Source organism: Citrus sinensis, chromosome 5 (assembly GCF_022201045.2).
Source record: "Citrus sinensis cultivar Valencia sweet orange chromosome 5, DVS_A1.0, whole genome shotgun sequence".
NCBI classification, from domain to species: Eukaryota; Viridiplantae; Streptophyta; class Magnoliopsida; order Sapindales; family Rutaceae; genus Citrus; species Citrus sinensis.
In genome coordinates this window covers 27,266,842-27,286,397 of record NC_068560.1, presented here as the reverse complement: position 1 = coordinate 27,286,397, position 19,556 = coordinate 27,266,842, and the positions used below count along the sequence as shown (strand labels likewise).

General features: G+C 33.4%; 4 protein-coding genes across 5 annotated transcripts; 1 reads left to right on the top strand and 3 right to left on the bottom strand.

Annotated features, from left to right (window-relative positions):
* Positions 1 to 1,965: 1,965 nt before the first annotated feature.
* On the top strand, positions 1,966 to 5,023 carry LOC127902520 (putative UDP-glucuronate:xylan alpha-glucuronosyltransferase 4). The gene is made up of 2 exons (XM_052441777.1): positions 1,966 to 2,840; positions 3,844 to 5,023. Exons 1-2 carry the CDS (start codon positions 2,009 to 2,011, stop codon positions 4,782 to 4,784), a joined length of 1,773 nt encoding a protein of 590 aa, XP_052297737.1. The 5' UTR covers positions 1,966 to 2,008; the 3' UTR covers positions 4,785 to 5,023.
* Positions 4,890 to 7,976, bottom strand: LOC102628712 (serine--tRNA ligase). The gene is made up of 9 exons (XM_006471906.4): positions 7,657 to 7,976; positions 7,489 to 7,559; positions 7,041 to 7,202; positions 6,853 to 6,958; positions 6,527 to 6,720; positions 6,203 to 6,306; positions 5,919 to 6,102; positions 5,642 to 5,821; positions 4,890 to 5,337 (listed from the first exon to the last, which is right to left on the bottom strand). The coding sequence occupies exons 1-9, from the start codon at positions 7,787 to 7,789 to the stop codon at positions 5,128 to 5,130; spliced, it is 1,344 nt and encodes a 447-aa protein (XP_006471969.2). The 5' UTR covers positions 7,790 to 7,976; the 3' UTR covers positions 4,890 to 5,127.
* A 1,919-nt stretch (positions 7,977 to 9,895) lies between these two features.
* Positions 9,896 to 15,122, bottom strand: LOC102628984 (uncharacterized). 2 transcript variants are annotated; one of them, XM_006471907.4, is made up of 9 exons: positions 14,217 to 15,122; positions 13,704 to 13,967; positions 12,823 to 13,140; positions 12,055 to 12,546; positions 11,898 to 11,966; positions 11,313 to 11,477; positions 10,993 to 11,209; positions 10,571 to 10,912; positions 9,896 to 10,431 (listed from the first exon to the last, which is right to left on the bottom strand). In XM_006471907.4, the coding sequence occupies exons 1-9, from the start codon at positions 15,039 to 15,041 to the stop codon at positions 10,316 to 10,318; spliced, it is 2,808 nt and encodes a 935-aa protein (XP_006471970.2). In that variant the 5' UTR covers positions 15,042 to 15,122; the 3' UTR covers positions 9,896 to 10,315. The 2 variants fall into 2 exon arrangements, with proteins under 2 accessions (XP_006471970.2, XP_006471971.2); XM_006471908.4 differs by having other exon boundaries at positions 13,704 to 13,931.
* Positions 15,123 to 15,899: 777 nt separating this feature from the next.
* Positions 15,900 to 18,846, bottom strand: LOC102620425 (uncharacterized GPI-anchored protein At3g06035-like). Its single transcript, XM_006472052.3, has 2 exons — positions 18,642 to 18,846; positions 15,900 to 16,659 (listed from the first exon to the last, which is right to left on the bottom strand). Exons 1-2 carry the CDS (start codon positions 18,727 to 18,729, stop codon positions 16,166 to 16,168), a joined length of 582 nt encoding a protein of 193 aa, XP_006472115.3. The 5' UTR covers positions 18,730 to 18,846; the 3' UTR covers positions 15,900 to 16,165.
* Positions 18,847 to 19,556: the final 710 nt, after the last annotated feature.

Here is a 19,556-nt window from a genome sequence, read left to right as displayed (position 1 = left end):
ACAATAATATTGTATCAATATTTATGAAAGAAATTGTATTAAAAATAAATTATATGTTGAGTATTGATCTTGTCGTCTCATTATGTTTAGATATCTTAATATTAAATCGATATATGTTGTATCGTTGGTTGATTAAATGTCATGTCATTTAAAGTATATCCTTAACTAACTGAATTAATAGCATAAATAATTTATTTCAAGAAGTCTTTGACCAGGTAATGTAAATGAGATTTGCAGCTTTGAGAAGAAACATAATATTTCAAACGTAGAATATTAAAACGTAACTATCATATTATCATTCTTGTTTTTTAAATCTGAATAATTGAGAATGCAATTTTAGAAGTCAACTTTAATGAGATCGCATACCAATTCCAATATTTAATCAAATCTTGACCGTCCCTCAATCAATCAACGGTGCGAAACAATTAGTGGATCCACATATGAGCCATGACTAAGTACAATAATGGCAATAGTTTAATTAAATATTATATTAAAATAGAATAATTGATATTATTCTTAGTTAGGTTACATTATAATTTTTAATAGACTTCTAAGCATTCCAATTAAAATTAAAAATTGTGGCGTGGCTACATGTTATGTCTATTGATGAAGTCACAAAAGATTGACCAAGACAACAGAGATAATTTCCCTAATCTGATTTGGTTTCTACTGAGCAAGGTTGCACATATTTTGATGATACCATGGGTTACGTTATATTTGTTAGACTGACCAAGTTCATGACAGTGACTCCCGAAGCCACACACTAACTCAACGATAATTTTAGAATATTATCAAAATACTTGGGGTATTTATTATATCTATTAAAAATCCACAATTCCAAATCGATTAATTCCATATGATAAAAAAGAAATTGATTTTGGATAGAAATATTTCATTTGATAGAACCATTGTACTGGCTGTGATTACAGAACTTTAAGAACGCCATTAGATGATCATATTTAATTGAAAATTTTTAACTATTTATCAGTGTCTAAATTATGCCCTCAATGATTTAGTCAAATAATTTTCAAGTACTTTTATTTAACTAGCTAATAGATTTTGAATTTTAAGGGAAGTAAAGGCTAAAAAAAAATCGATTTAGATTTAATATACTCTCCAATCTTTTAAAAAATGAACTTAAAAAAAATACCTAGATTGTAGGGGGGAGAGAGAGAGAGAGAGTAGTATATAAAAGGAACTTTTTATGTAGCATTTAGTTTAGATAAGTATATTTTATTGCACTTTTTGTTATTATTCAGACAACCTCATTCTTATGTACCACTTAGCTCACATGGGTAGGAGAAAATTAAGTTACCATTCAATTATACTATAATTAACTTTTAAAAAAAAATCTCATTATTGACTTATGTATGATACATAATTTTCTTATTGTTGGTCACGAATAATTTGCTTATATGATCATATTGTTGGTACGAATTTCTTTGCTTCACTAAGGAAAGACTTTGAGTTTGGACATAATTTTTTTTCGAACTGAAGATGGATCTCAAATTTCTTACCTTACCATATACAAAGAGTAAGAATTTTTAAGAATTTATAAGTCTTAGATAGTTGCTTATAATTTATTTTACTTTGTTAATTTTTACAATTATATTATTTCATTTCGATCAAGTTATGTATATCTAATCTTATACAAATAACTTTTCTCTTACGTGCACTAAATAATTTTTTTGTGTAGCGTAAAAGATTTTATTCATAATTTGACAGGTTTTGTTACCTTGCAAAATAAGGTAACAAATATAAGTAAATAGCAATTGTTTGATAAAAATCTAATGGCTGCGGAAATATAAGATAAAAATAATAAAATTAGAAGTACATTTTAATCTTAATAATAATAAAAAGGAAATACATTTAGTAAACCTACCCACGCGCATCAAATGCGTGTGAAAATAAAATACCTACACATAAGAAGACAATTTGACAACGCTCAACGTGCTGCAATGCAATCTTTTCATTCCAATTCGATGCGTTGGATATAACTTAAAACAAAATGTCGACTCAAAACAAATCTTTCAACTTTCAACAAAGACGTGAAGCAAAATTCAATCAAATGGCTGCAGCTTCATCATCATCTTCTTCTAACAAACCCGCAAATTTCAGTCAAAAGCTCTTCATAATCTCTCTTCTTCTCCTCTCCTTCTCGCTTTTCCTTATCGTTTTGTCGTTCAAACCTAAACAACAACCCCATTTGGCTTACGAGCCAAACAATAAATATAATACTAACCACTTAATACACAGACCCAAATGGCTCGATATTGTCCAAAAACATATCAACGGTCACAAAATTAAAGTTGGTTTAGTAAATATAAACGACGACGACGATGATGATTATAATAGCGTACGTGGTGACATGCATGTTGAAACTGTTCACGTACGTTTCGACCATGTGGGTGAGGATAAAAAATGGGAAGACTTTTTCCCGGAGTGGATTGATGAAGATCACAAGTGGGCCCCACCGGCGTGCCCGGAGATACCCATGCCGGCGCAGGATTACCGGTACCTCGACGTGATAGTGGCTAGGGTTCCTTGCCGAGGAGATGGAGATGCAGGTGGTGGGATGAGGGATGTGTTTAGGTTGCAAGTGAATCTCGTGGTGGCGAATCTAGCGGTGGAGAGTGGTTGGGTGAAACCTGATGTTGATCGGGCGGTGTACGTTGTCTTTGTGGGTTCTTGTGGGGCCATGGTGGAGATGTTCAGGTGTGATGATCTTGTGGAGCATGCAGGGGATTATTGGGTTTATAAGCCTGACTTGAGGAGATTGAAACATAAAGTATTGATGCCTGTTGGGTCATGCCAAATTGCTCCTTCTTTTGCTCAAACTGGTGAGTTTTGCTTCTTCTTTTTTTTTTTCCCTGGTTTCTCGAAAACATTTTGTTTGTGTTTTAGATAGCGAGTAGTTTGGAAACTGAAGAAAATTTGGTCATCACTTGAAGAAGAAAATCCCCTGTACAATTTTCTAACCAAATGCTAACTTACTGTTTGTACTCAGTTCCAAGAATTTTACAATGTTATATGCATTAAAATGTGACTTAAAATTTCGTAAAAATCTTTATGAATTTGTAGTTGTTGTTCTTGTTGCTTGTCATATTTCTTGATTATTTACGAAGTAGTATTTAAGCTCTTATTGTTATTTTTTTTTTCCTACTTTAATGGTCGCTTATATAGGCGAATCTATAGTGAGAATGAAAATATTATGATTTTAATCGATATGTTTTGGAGTTTATTCTAGAGGATAGAGTCTTAAATTTTAATGAAAGCTTGTTGCATATAAAAAAAATATAAAATGTTCACAAGAAATGGATGCAGGAGATTTTATTTAATTTCTCTTCGGAAATTTGAGGTGTTCTGAGGAAAAAAAAAAGGTTAGTGAGTGATTTATCTGGTCATGGCGGGTCATTAATTTACTGCTTTCTTTAGTTTCAAATTTTAGTAAATTATTCGTTCAGCATTAATAAATGAGACAAATCCAAATTAAATATGCACAACTCGTGCACAGGTGTAATTGGTTTAAATTTGACCTATTCTTCAATTTTGATATCCTTAAAGAGTTGTAATAATCTACAGACACAGAATGTATACAGCAGTCATGATTCTGATTGTGTGAAAATTTGGCAAGGCATCAAAATTTGGTAACTCAGCCAATATAAATCAATTTCCTAATTAAGACTTATGTGGCATTAGAGAATTGCGCTTTCAATTTCCGTGAAAGAATTACCTAATCCGGACGCCACGACTTCTTCAAAACCTTCATATGTAATTCATTTTTCTTAATTTTGCAAAATTAACCTAAAATTAATATTTGAGTGCTTTTATTTTGATTTACAGGCAAAGAAATACGGAGATATTTTATGTCACAAGCAAGACTAGCAAAACTGAACTACACAACGTACCATCAAAGAGAAGCTTATGTAACCGTCCTACATTCATCAGAAGCTTATGTATGTGGTGCAATAGCTTTAGCGCAAAGCATAATCCAAAAAAACTCGACTAGAGATCTCGTTCTCCTTCATGATAAATCAATAAGTGGCAAGTCTCTCCGCGGCCTGAGAGCTGCCGGATGGAAAACCAAGTGGATTTCGCGCATACGTAGCCCCTTTGCCAAGAAAGATTCATACAATGAGTGGAATTATAGCAAGCTTAGAGTATGGCAACTCATTGAATATGATAAAATTATCTTCATTGATTCTGATCTTTTAGTACTCAAAAACATCGATGAGTTCTTCTTTTACCCTGAATTATCAGCAGCAGGTAATGACAAAGTGTTGTTCAACTCTGGGGTGATGGTGATTGAGCCATCATTGTGCAAGTTTGAAGATTTGATGTTGAAATCCTTTAAGGTTTCGTCGTACAATGGGGGTGACCAGGGGTTTCTTAATGAAGTGTTCACATGGTGGCATAGGCTGCCTAAGAGAATAAACCATTTGAAGGTGTTTTCAAAGCAAGACGATAAGGAACATCAACTGGGCGATGGTCTTTATGCAATTCATTATCTGGGGTTAAAGCCATGGATGTGTTACAAGGACTATGATTGCAATTGGGACATGGTGAGTCGCCATATATTTGCCAGTGATTCAGCTCATAAGAAATGGTGGCAAGTTTATGACGCAATGCCTAAGAAATTGCAACAGTACTGTGCATTAACAAAGCATATAGATAAAAGGATTAAGAAATGGAGAAGAATTGCTGAGAATGCAAATCTGGCTAATGGGCACTGGAAGATCAAGCCGAAAGATCCCAGGCAATATCATATTGTTGATAACAAATGAAGGGCGAGTGAAATTTTTAATTTTTTTTTTTAATATAGCATCATTTATTTATGCTGTTTGTTCTGATCAAGAAAACTGAAAGCAAAGAAGTACAACAAAACAAGATTGAGTAGCAAAATTTCATAATTGTATGGTTAAGCAACAAATCCTGACACGTCATAACTTGAAAAGTTCAAGACGTGGACAACAAAATCAGGCTGTCAAATTTCTTGAAAATGCATTACACAATAATTTGAGGATCGGTTTCGTATTTGTTTCCACTAAATCTTTGATTTCACAAATCTAAAAGCTAGATCCCACTAGTTCTGCAACTGGTTTCTGGGGATTTAATAGATGAACTAAACTAAGCCTTGGATTTCTTCCCTTTGGCTTCAGGAGCTGGCTTGGCCTTGAAAGGCAGGAAAGTCTTTCCACCCATGAAAGGTTGTAGAACTTCTGGTACTTCGACACCATCTTCCTTCTGGTAGTTCTCAAGGATACAGCAAATGGTCCTCTCGGTTGCTGTGAGGGTTGAGTTCAACAAGTGAACATATTGTTTTGTCTGCTCATTGCTCTGCAACAGTGCAAAATACAGGAGACAAATCATGAATTTGATAACATAACAAATCTATTTCATACCAGCAGAGTTAAGTTTCCATCTTCTATAACATACAACATTCTAATTCACATCATTTGAAGAATGCTGTTTCATTAAAATTATATGTGTTATAGATAGTTTATTTTTGTTTCATACATTGTGTTATAGATAGTTTATTTTGTTTCATACATTAACCCTTTATTTCACAACTGATGGGCCATCGAAACTCATTGGCAATCACTTTGCTTGTATTGCATAGGAAGAAATAAAGAGAACCTACCTTTTTCTGCCCATATCGAATCTCTAATCTTCTTGACTGGTAATCCGTACAGTTTGAACATGACACCAGCTCTCTGTAGGTTTGCGATGCAGGAAACCAGGCTTCCAAATCTAACTTCTTCGCAGCTGCATCATTTAAAGCACCAGAGACAATAGCCACGACTTGATAGGGAATTTTTAGCTGCATTTGAGAAAATTCAATGAGAACTAAAACCTTAAACATGGTTCTCAATTACTTTATAATTGCTAAAAGGGAGAAAGTGAAAGAACATGCATACCATCTGATAAAATTCTTCAGAGTTTTTTATCATTTCTTCATGCATGTACCATGAGTCATTGCCATTCGGGCTGGTGATGCAAAATTGCTCCACTTTCTCAAACTGATGGACGCGGAATATTCCAAGAGTATCTCGACCATGTGAGCCAGCTTCCTTACGGAAGCATGACGAATACCCAGCATATCTGGTTTATAAAAAAAAAAAAAAAAAAAATGCAATGTCTATGAAAAACACCAACAGGAACTCTTTTTATAGCAGCCATGACAGATCAACAAGATAATTACCTAATGGGTAGCTCAGACGGATGGATCCAATCATCTATATGATATGCACAAAGTGGCTGTTCAGCTGTAGCAATAAGATACTTGTCATCTCCCTCACCAGTGACCTATTAGAACAGCCAATTAGCCATACCCACATTAAAGGTAAAGGCATCCTTGCTAAGCATTAATATGTAACTTTCTACAAATTAGTAACGCTTAAGGAAACCAGCTTTATAGGAAGGACTTAATTACTCACTTAAAAACTAAATCTAAAAGACAAAGTAGTAAGAAATTATCTACAAAAGTATAATACAATGCTTTAACATAGAAATTCAAAAATGTTACCTTGTACAGTTCTTCATCAAATTGAGCTAATTGAGCACACTTGGCCATAACTTCTTTTCTCATGAAGAATGGAGTATGTAACAATGTATAACTCTTTTTCTCCAAAAAATCAAGACCAAAATTAATCAAAGCTTGATTAAGCCGTACACCATCTCCTTTCAGATAGAAACCTCTTCCTCCTGCTATATCAGCACCTAATTGAAAGCAAATTAAGGTCAGTAGGGAAGTGAAGATCAGCAGCCACAAAAAAAAAAAAAAAGACTAAAGTTTATGCATGAGCAATTGCCTACAAAAACTAGTCAGCTGTAGTTAAAACACTGCAGTACCTTTCTTCAGATCCGCAATGCCAAGAAGCTCAACAAGCTCAACATGATTCTTCAGTTTTGGCTCCGTCCTTTTCTCCCCCCATGTTCTAACTATAGCATTATTTGCCTACATAAATCACCCACATTATAACTCATCCTTGTCATCAGGAAACATCACAGAAATAAACTTACAGTGCCAAATTACATACTTCATCATTGCTGACTGGTACTGAATCATGCACAAGGTTTCCAACTACTTCCAGCTTTGCTTTTACTGCAGCCCAAGCCTCACGGACCTCAACTTCTTTATCTGCCGATTGTTGCTTGATCTCATTCGTCTTTGTAACCATCTCAGAGAAATCCTTACCCGACTACTCCCACCCCAGTACACACAAATCAGTTCACAACCAACAATGACCAAACAAGACAAGTTCATTCACACATAAATAGACAAAAGGATAATTATCATTCCAGTCCTTGTTTAATTAAAAGTTAAATAAACCATTAGTTTTCCAGGTCAATTAATCAAATCCTACTGATTTAAAAGCCTCAGTAATGTCCCCTGACTGTCTAACAGTCAGCATATCAAAAGCAAAAATACAATGGATTTAATAAGACAAAAAATAAAAATAAAAATAAAATATTTAAAGAACTCACAAGTTTGAGCTGAGCGATTTGCTTATTGATTTTGTTCAACTCTTTGCGGTAATTTTCAACATCAAATTGAACTGCACACACAAAATGCAGCAGATCAATAAAACTAACAAAACTTTCAAAAGAAACAATTTTAATTAAACAAACAGGAATGAAGTTGCCGCTAATTACGCTGGCGCCACTTCTTGTCGAGGCTGATGATTTCGTCGACGAGATCGACGCTGGCGAAACGGCGCCGTTGCGACTCGCGTATTTTCTCCGGGATTCCTCCCTTCTCTTCTCTGAACAGATTAATGTCCAACATTCTTTTATATTTTCTTTCTTTCTCTCACCAATCGAATGCGAATGAAAGAAAGAAAGAAAGAATCTAAAGATATATTATTGGAATTGCTCGCACAGTCGCAATTATGCCATAACCCTACTTAGCTTTTGAAATCCGCGGTGAAGTAAAAATAAGAGTTATATGCTTGTTTGGTCACGGGGTTTGAACTTTCCTGGATGGGGGACTTGCATATGAAAGGGTTTGTTTGGTCATTTGGTGGTAAAATAAAAAATATTTTGGATTTAGAAAAATTTGCCTGCGTCATTTAAACCATTTTCCTTTTAACTTTGAGAAAAGCAATGCCCATTTACCGGTATTGGAGTTGTTTTAAAAAACTATTGACCTAAGAATCAGCTAAAACAAAAAAAATTATATGTTTCTTTCAATTTTCTTGGAGAGGAAGAAAAGACGGCTTGACTGCCTTCATGCACAAGTCATGACTAATTGAAACTTGAAAATATAGAGGAATCAAATTACATGTTTAGGAATGGATCCTTTGACTAGCATAAAAATTAGGGATGATAAAAATCTCTACGGGAACAAGTATTTTTGGGGATTTTTCCTATTCAGGAAGGGTATAAGGATAATTTTATATCTAATTTATTATTCAGGGAAGGGACATGAAAAATTTTTCACACAATTTCTTATTCGAGGAAGAGACGCGGATGAGGTGAAATCCCGATCCCCTCCCCATTTGCCCCATTTTAATTTTTTATTTTTAAAATTATTGGTAAATAAATAATAAATTTTGAATTATATTATAAAATTATAAACATTGATAAAAATAATAAATATCAAAATATTTATATTATTAAATTTTTAGGTCTAATTAACTAATTAAAGTCTTAAATTTTTATTTAGAACATTAAAAAGGCCAGATAGATTCTATTAGCCTAAAAATTTTGTTTTATTAAAAATATTAATTAAGTATCTACATTTATTTATTGTCGATATAAAAGTAAATTATTTTTTTTATTGTGGAATTATAAAGATTGACAAAGATAATTATTTTGATAATTTATATTTTGCATGTGACTTTTGTAATGAATTAATGTAAGATATATTTCAAATTTTACTTTTATTTAAATTTTTTATTTTAATATAATTAACTCAAAATCGAAAAAAAAAATTATCCAGGGATCCCCTATTATTATTCAGGGAGGAAATAAGAATTCTCTTATGTTGTGTTTACTTGTTGGAGTAGGAATGAGGAGTGTGGATTCCTTTCACTCCAGCGTTTACTTCCTTAAAATGGGAAGGGAGTGGGAATCCCACTCCGTGGGCCCCACCCATTTTTGGAGTGGGGAGTGGGAGTGGGACTTCGATTGGAGGAGGTGGGAGTGGGAATCCACTCCCACCTCTCCCTTTTTTACCTTTTTATTTTTTTAATTTAATATTTTATAATTAATAAAATAAAATAAATAATATTATGTTTATTTGAATAATATTATTATATTTATTTGAATAATAATATTATATTTAACTAAATAATAATTTGCATTGATTATAAGTTAAAATTATTTTAAAATAATATTATTATATTAATAGAGAATTAATAAATATAATATTATTATATTTATTTTAAAAATAATAGTACTATATTTATTTAATATTAATAATAATAAATAGTTTATTCTAAGAAAATATTAATTTTGTACGAAATAATATTATATTATTATTTTATATAATAATAAATTTAATATAATTATATTAAATAAAATAAGGTTTCATTTTATATTAAAATTAATAATTTATTGTTCATAATTAAGAATATTAATAATTATAATAAATTTACAAATATAATAAAATAAATATTATTCATTAAATATATTTTTATTAGTTTTGTAATTAAAAACTATAATTCTTTAAATAAGGATAAAATTATAATTTAAAACTATTTACTCCCACTCCCACTCCACACTCCCAATCCTAAGATTCCCACTCCTCAGGATTCCCAATCCAATCCAAAAAGTAAACGCTACCTTAAGCAATTATGACAAGGACATAGAAAGGACGGGGACATACACAAAATATCAGGGATGGGTACGGAGAGATTGATCCCCTCCCCATTGCCATCCCTAATAAAAATACCAAAATTTCATTTGTTCACTTATCATGAGTCTCTCAACTCAGCAATACAGTATCGAAAAGGAAGATACATTATATTTCTTTGTATATGGGTGCGTGTTTATTGAAAGCACCCATTCACAACTAAATAACACAATAATACAGCTTTTCTTTTTCTACATTTGCTACATTTTCCACAAAAAGAATGGCAATCAATCCACTGATTGAGTGAAAAATAAATATGGAATTTGATACTTATCCTCATCAAACCAAGTACTCTTGTGTGCTCAACAGATTCTTGGAATCCAGACGTTTTTTACTTTTTCCAGCACAGTCCCTGGAGCAAAGGCCCTGTGGGTAATGCCCAAGAAGCAACACCTTCCCAGCTCCAGCAGTTTCAGCCATGGAGATTCTAACAAAACGTTCAAACTTCTCATATCCTCATGACCCAACATGAACGTGCGGTAAATTTGGAGGGTTGATGCTTATCAAATTCCCCCACAAGTTTGCAAGTGTAAGAAAATAGTGCTCTCCATTCCAGACCACCATTTTCATACCTGATACATGCAGACCAACAGAAACATGAGACAAGGAACTTGTAGGCTATGGCAGCAGATTCTAAAACACATTTGATAATACATATGTGTGTGTGTGTTTTTGGGGGGGGTGTGTGGGGTGCTTGGTAATATGTTATACCTTGCACCGTTCCTGCAGGTAGGAGTGTCAGCCGACAAGTAGGCTCTTGCCCAGAGAAAACTTGGTTATGAAGTGCCAATACATCAATATCGTGAATATACTTCACAGATTCTAGTAACTCCTTGGGAGTTGCATTATATTCAAAACCTATTGGATCAGATATACTCAGGAATGCTTCTTCGAGCCCTGAACTTGACCATAAGTTAGAACACTCCCTTAGAAGAGAGAATATTCCTGTGGGGTCTGCATAACTTAACAGCCATGGCTTGTAAAATTTGGCTGAGGATCCAAGGACTTCAACTGATCTGTAAATTTCTCCAAGGGCAAGGACATACAGCTTGCCTGTTTTTGACAAAGTACAGCCTTTAGGATACAAACAGTAAAAAGATACTAAGATTTATATAGAACGCTTAATGCAGTACCTCGAGGGTCAGATATTGTTTGACTGTGGACGTTCTTTTCTAATGACTGCTTCCAAATTGAGGCACCATGTCTCAGCTCCTGAGCACAAGCGGACAACACTTTAAACCATGTGGAAACATAATTACACTGTTCCTCCTTTGATCCCAATGTTAGAATCTTTGATGTTGATGCCGCATGTTTTAGGAGTTCAACAGCTGACCTCCAATCCTTCTCTGCCTATTTAAGACAAGAAGTAGAAATGACACTTTTTATCACCAGAAATTTTAGAATTTATTTTGAAATATAGCTTCTATCTAACAAGAAAAACCAAGGCACTTACTAATGACAATCTCTTTGATAAGTGATATTCTGACTCAAGTGCATGAAACTTTGGTTCCTGCAGAACTTCAACGAATTCATTGAGGGAAATATTACTAGTCAGATGATTCTCTGATTGAGGTTCTTTGGCAATAATACAATCTTTGTGGAATTCATTGGACAAATCCTACAACGTGAAGAACAACACGATTAGTAAGCTGTAGTTTTCTATTCAATAGCAATAAAAGGCATTGTTACTTAGGTAGATTAACATGAGAAGTAGACAACAAGACCAAATACAAACAGGACAACAATAACCCATAACAATGCAAAAGAAGCTAGATGCTCCAATAAAATAAGAACTAAAAAGATTTCTGATTAATAGCACCTAGAAAAATGTATTATGCACAGAAACTAGCAACAGCCACATTCCCGCATGGGAAGTTCCACCCTGATCTACTCAGGATATTGAGAAAGCAGAGAATTGAAAGAAGAAATACATTTCATATTTTTTTGAAAAGATTTTGATAAAATGTATGTAACATATGAAGGCTATCACAAAAAGCTATTTATTGACCCAAGAACCAGACCAAATAAAGCCACCAACCTGAATTTCCTTATCAAGAGCTTTAGCATTGACGTCTTCGCCGCAAAGAGAAGCTTCACCTCGAGCTTTCTAGCACAACGCATATTTAAAAGTTCAACCCCTTAAACAACTTGACAAATTGAGGGGGAAAAATAAATATCTTAACAAATCTACCAACCTTTAGATTGTCAAGATGGCATCGTGCAACAACATACAACTCATCCTTCAGTCTGGAATAAAAATCTGCATATTCTTTTTGCTCCATATCAGTAGAATATTTTATATGTGAATCTCCATCAGCAGGAGTTGAGGTCTGACTTTCACCTATAGATCTAGAAAAGGAACCTTTAAATTCCCATGAATCATCATCAAAATCACCATCATCATCTACTAGCACAGCTTTTTGTGTGGAACCCAAATGATCCTCATTTGGACTTTGGATGGGGTTAACAAAAGTATTCTGCTCAGCTTGACTGTACAAACTTGATATGAGATCGTTGATAGAAATATTTGAACGAGGACTCTTCTTAGCACTATCACTAGCAGTAGGAGCAGGATTGGCAGTTAAAGCATCTTGAGAAATCAAGGAATTGTCAGTTTCATGTTCCCCATCACCAAAAAGGGACAATGGCAGGGCTCCCTTGTGGTTTTCCAGCTTCACCTCCTTTCCCTGCGTTAGCAATGAAACATAACATGACTAGAAGAAAAATCTTGCCAGAAAAGAATGAACGAAGGTAACCTCCATTCATGAAAGAATTCAAAACCGAGCCAAAAGATAAGAGCCTAACCAATATGTAAGTATAAACCAAATTTAAGATAAGTTATGTATCTCCGTAATACTATAATTCCCTATACATTAGCTCTTCAACGCAAAAAATTTTGGATTCACAAAATGCAGAAAAACTAATAGTTAAATACAAAAAGTGGGATTTTTAATTCAATTTACCATCTTATCCTTAGATCCAGTTTCTGAAAACGTATCCTTGAATTCCCAGAGATTTGCTCCATTATCAACATTCCCATTAACCAGCATAGAAGTCAAACCATTTTTATTATCATCCTTCTGCTTGCTGTCTGAGAATGAATTGAAATTAATACCATTTGGAGTCGCGGAACTTTTGCTGAAATCTCCAAAATTCAATTCATCAGACTTCTCAGAGATCCCATCTGATGCAGCAAATAGATCAGTGGGAAGAACTACATCATTGCCAAACCCAAATGTGTTTTTGACTCCCTCAGGACTATGCGGCCCCTTGCTATCAACCTTAAAATTAAAGGAGGTCAGTCTTTCATAAACCAGATGAAATTATCTTCCACACTGGCACACGCATGTTTAATGGTGTTTATCAAACTGAGAGTATAAATTCAATGGAAAATTATGTAAGCAAAAATTTAACAATGCAAATGAAGTCCTCTTCAAGTGCAGAGAAGAGTGAAGTAATGTCAAAGTTTTACCCAACAACTGAGATAAAATTCTTCAAGTCTATTTAATTCACAATGCCTTTGTTCTTAGACATTTTATTTCACCAGCATGGTAACTGGTGAGCAAAAGATAAAATGCAAAATAATGCCACATTAATGTAAACTAATTTTATTTTTTTGATGGGAGCAAGTATAGGCAGGGTAACTTAAAAATTCTACTTGCATGACTGAGAAACAAGAGGACTACACATATTTCCCTTGAGCACTCAACCAAAAAGTCCAACATCAAAGCACTAATGATTTGAAACTTAAATTTCTTATATTTCACAATTTCATAACAAATTTGACTTGCAGTAACAAAGATTTTTTAAAATCACTGTTAGATCAAAAGAATTATTGCGTTACCTTACTATTGCTTCCTGATTCAGCAACCTTGAACTCCCACCCATCATCCTCCTCAAAATCATCAGTTTCATCAACTAAAAAGCTCAACTTATTTGCATCTAGATTTCCATTTGAGTTTGAACTCAAGCCATTTAAATCGGAATTGAACAAATTCCAACTTGAATTAAACCCATTAAGATCTGATATTGCTCCATTTTCAGCTTTCAATATTGGTGGTCCATTTTCACTCTGCTTGAACAGGTTTGCAACCATAGTATCATTAAACTGCGTCATGAAAGAAAGAAGGAAAGAAATATATTAAAAAATAGCTACACTCAACTGCTCATAATACAAATATTTAATTTTTTTTTTATGATTCAGAAGACAAATCCAAATTAAAGAATATCATGAAGATCATTAATTTCTCTCAATTTTCTCAGCAACCAACTAAATTAATTTAACATGCTACAATCAACTGCTGCTAAAAGGAAAAAAAAAAAAAACCTCAATTTTATCAGGAATCTATCTAATTACCTTAATAGTCAAATCTCCAGCTGGTAGTTTCGGCTCTGCCTCCTTGAAGTCCCATTCATCATCCTCATCTAATCCCCAATTCAATCGTTTTGCATCCAAATTCGATACAGTCCTCTTAAAATCTAACCCATTTGAATCCAAATTCAATACACCGCCATTCAAATCTAATCCATTTGGATTCAAATTCGACACGCTTCTCTTCAAATCAAATCCATTTGATTCCGAATTCAATCCATGTGGACTCGAATTACCAAAATTTAAATCAAATTCTTTTGAATCCAGCTTTGGACTATTAGACCCCTTGCTCTGATCGCTCTGGTTATATAAATTCGAAATCAAATCACTGACATTCAAATGCGATCCTATTTTCTTATCATTTGTTTTCAACTCAGTTGCACCATTAAACAATAAGCCCGCAGCACTGGCTCCCTCCTCCTTGTCATCTTCATTTTCCACCACTCCAAATAACGATAACGGCAACGCGCCCTTCGGTTTCACGAATTGACTCCGAATCCGACTAGGCGCCGAGTCAGGCTCCGTGGCGGGAACCGAATTGTTATTTTGTGATGTCTGATTCTGTTGATCGGCGAAGAAACCGAACGGATCTGCTGGCTTATCACTGGCGAACGATATGGTGGGAAGCGATTCGCTGCGGGAGAGCGCAGCGGATTTGACGAAATCGCCCCAATCATCGTCGTTTTTGCCGTTGCTGTTGGTGAAGGAGAGATCTGAGCCGTTGGCTTTGGGAATTGAATTTACAACGGATGGCGCGAACGTAAAGTCGCCGAAACTTTCCTCGTCGTCCTCTTCTGTTGTTGCCATCATAGCTCAGCGCTGTTCGAGCTCGAAGAGCTGGCAATGACGAGCGAACTAATTTTCGCCTTTTGATGGTTGGTGCGCAGGTTAATTTTGTGTACACCCTATTCATTTTAGCATGTAGAGCTCTGTGTTCAAAGCAATAATACGACGTAGTATCGGTTTAAGGTAAAGAATTGAAGGGAATCTCTCATGATTCAACGGCTCAACCTCTTATAAAAATTATTTACATTATTTAAAATCTTTTAAAGATTGTTAGTATTTCCATTTTATTTTTTTTGTGATAAAGCAATAACAGAAATAAAAATCAATGTTAAATGATAAATTAATCGTTTCTCATATAAATTTTTTTCTCTATGACACTCTATAAATTAAAAATAATTCATTTATTTATTATTCACTATAATAATAAAAACAATTTTTAAACAAAATGACCTTAGGTGTTAACAAAATCCCTTCTCTGATATTCTTTTTTTTTTTTTTCCTTTAATAGATCCGTTCTTTGAATTTGACTCTTGAATCTTTATGCAGATTCTTATGTTTCATTTCTCTGTTAAACTTGATGGTGAAACTAACCGTTCCTTTAACAAACTTTAGTCTCTTAGTTTTAACCATTTATATGAACTTATTTTGATAAACAAGCTCCCCTATGAAAAAACTTACATGGGATAGGCCATATTCCAGATTATCATGAACCCCTATTATAACAAGCTACCCTTGATTTTAATTATATAAAGACTTTGTATAAGACGTGATGTATTCAAATTATTTCTCTGTATTATAGTTAATTAATTTCGAAATTATATGTACCTACCAAAATACATTTGGGAAGCTTTCAGCATCTTCAATTTTGAATTAACACACAGATTAGGATTGGGGATACCCAATGTAAGTGATATATAATAAAAATAATCTCATTCTACCACACACATGATGAAATAAAATGAAGTAAAAGTGGATTTTCACTAGTACAAAGTGAATGAAGGCATCCCCCATTTGGTCCATTAATTATTATACTCTACTAATCATCGACTAAAGGCCAGCCCAAATCTCCCCACACATGCACACAAGAAATCGATAACACTTGCTAAAGAACAGCGCCATGCAACAAGAAGTGATCGAAGCACTCCAATTTACACCAAATAAACAAGAGATCCTAACAACAAGCACACCGCATAACGTTTCCACCCTATCTCGGAAACCACAGAATGATGAGCTCCGCTCGCAAATATCCCAGCAGCCGTGTTCGTAGTCAGCACCACGACCATCCAATCATCCTCCGACCCGACGCCGGCTCCGGCGAACTTCGAGTTGTTCAAGTACTGTGCGTACGAAGAGTGCGTGTAGTTGGTCAGCACGAGGGTGGGCACCAAATCGTGCACGCAGACGGGCAAGACGACGCCGTCTCTGTTGGTGTTGATGTCAATGTCGCATTTCTTGACGAGCCTGTTGTAGTTGGAAAGCGGCGGGGACTTGACGCCGATGTTGATGCTGGTGCACGGCTGGTCCTCTAGGTCCTCGGCGACTTCGTCGGCGAGGCACGCTGCCTTTTTGTGCTTTGTGAGGACTGGAATGCCCAGGGATGTTCTGAAGCTGTTTATGCCCTGAAGAAGATTGTCCTCATCATCTGTGAGCATGAGAATATTTCGAAGAACTCAATCCAAAAAGTAAACAAGGTAAATAAGTTGGAAAGTTAACCAATATTGTGTTTAATGAATCTTGGGGTTGGCGTGCTTTCAATTAGTTAATACAATATAATGATATCCCAAAAATATCTTACATACACGAAGCTTAAATAAAATTTAAAAAATAATAAATTAAGTTACTGCTAAATATTTTTCTCAGATTTTAATTCCTTATCTCTTGTCTCTCACAAGGAGGCTAAATTATTTCCCTTTTAGTCTTTGCTCTATTCTCCCCTACTTTGAGGACCAATTAACTAGAGCTGGCAAAATTTAACACAACCCGATTACCCGACACGAACACGACATAAATAAATAGGTATGGGTCGTCAAATTTAACACGATTATTAAATGGATCGGGTCCGGGTCAACACGATTTTTTTCCGTGTCGGGTTTGGGTTAAAATTCTTGACCCATTTACCCGAGCAATGACCCGATTATATTTTCTATTTTAAAATAATTTACATATTCTTATAATTAAAACTCAAATATTAGAGATGATTTTCTTTTTTTTTATTCTTTAAAAGGGTGAATATAAACATAGTGTTTTATTTATAAAATTTTACATACATTTAGAGCTTCAATAGTGTAAATGTGTAATAGACATGTATATTTTATAATATTGATATATAATTTTATATATATATATATATATAATTAAAACCTCAATAGTGTAAATGTGTAATTAAAACCTCAATAGTATAAATGTGTAATTAAAACCTCAATAGTGTAAATGTGTAATATATTGATAGATATATATATTTAATAATATCGATAAATTATGTATGTATTTATATACATACGTATGTATGATAGTGTGTAAATATTTTATGTAACTTTTGTTCAATATATAGATATTAAACGGGTTATTGGGTAACCCAATTATTTTTCCGTGTCGGGTTTGGGTCTCAATATTTTGACACGATTATTAAATGGGTCGGGTTTGAGTCGACCTAAATTTGACACGACACGAAGCTGACACGACACGAACACAACCCGATGACCCATTTTGCCAGCTCTACAATTAACGAGTCATTTAGCTCAAACCAGAGACAAAAAAAGAAACTAAACCTCTAACAAAAACATGAAATTGTGTGTTGGAGGCCATGGTGGACCCAATTAATGCCCAGAGGGGGGCTCCATTAAGTTTTCTTTTAAATGTATCTCAAGCCCCTTCTGAAAAAGTTAGATAAAAAATTTTAGATACATTTTTCATATATTAAAAGACTTGTAGTTCAATGGTAAGAGTGTTATTTAATGGTTTCAAAACTTTGGTTCAAATTCCATTAACCATATTATATTATTTTTTTTAAATATTTTGTAGAAACTACTTCGAAAAATGATATTTTCACGCATTTTAAAATAATAATTTATTACTATTATTATTTAAAATTTAAAAAGTAATAAAATTTAAGTTTATAAGACTTAATATGTATTCAAGTGAACATTAAAAAAATCTAAGTTAAATCAATTTTTTTGAACTAAGCCCCCTCATTTTAGTTTTTGGGTCCGCCACTGTTGGAGGCTGTTGAAATTAATTATCGAAAGCTTTTCCAATAACATTTTATTTTTTTTCCTTTTTGGAATTTAATTTTATGAAATGCTATAAGCTAGACAGAAAAATTCCACTCCATTTGCAAGCATTTCTGTTTTCCTACTTTCTAGCAACTTTTAGAAGTACAAAACACTCAAAAATATAAACTTGACTCCATGTTACTTTAATTACAAACTTCTAATAATCTTAATTGAAGGCTATTACTTTGAATGAACCCTAACAAAAAGTAAAAACAATTATGAAGAAACAATAGATCCCAATTTCAACTATATACACATATTACAGTAAATATTATTAATTCTCACGCAGGCTTAAAAAATTCAGCCCCATTAACTCTTTGTGAATCAGAGGGAGATGGAGGGAAGAACATACCATTTTTACAGTTCACCAAATGGGGAAGCAAAAAAGCTGCATGAAAGAAAACGGAGAGGAAAACGAAGCAAAGTTTGAGAGCTGCCATTGTTAGAAAGATCAAGAATATATGCACTAGAATGAATATGCTTTAAATTAGTTTTTGCAGCTGATTATTTAAACTAAAACAGAGAAAGAGCTTATTTTGATTTGAAATATCATTTGAAAATGTTACAGGTGCCGCTTTGTGGATTCCTTGCAAATGGCGAAGCAGATTGCATACCGACAGGTGTAAGTCGATAAAACTTGCACGTGGCTGACATGCAAAGCATATTCATTTAACTCTGAGTCTCTCCTAAAGTCCTAATTATCTCTTTTATTTAACTCTTAACTCTAACAAGTATTAAGCAAATTTGAAGTATAAAGTGAAAAATGTTATTTTCGAGTTTAATGAGGATGTGGAGTTAATAAAAAAAATTAAATATTATGTAAATTTAGATAATCTTTTTAAGACTTTGAATTATTTTATGTGATATTTGTGAGAAAAAAAATTAAAGTGCTGATAGATTGATTTACCTTTTTTTTAATTGAGGAATTAATATTAAAAATTATTTAAATCTATTAAATTTTTAAGATAGAATACTGATAAATATCTCAAATTTTTTTATTTTAAAGTTTACTCCAAATGATTGATAATTTTTAATAAAATTTAAGTAAATTAATTACATTATTTTATGGATCAATTGATAAATATCGTGTTATTAAAAAATTCTTCAAAATAAAAAATTTGAGATATATAACAATGATTGTTAATAAAATAATAAAAATAAATAAATTTTATCTATTTATTACTACTAAAAAATATATAATAGAAAATCTTTCAAAGGTGGAATTAGGAGAGGTTAGTATTCCGTTAAGCACTACTCTTATGAGAAA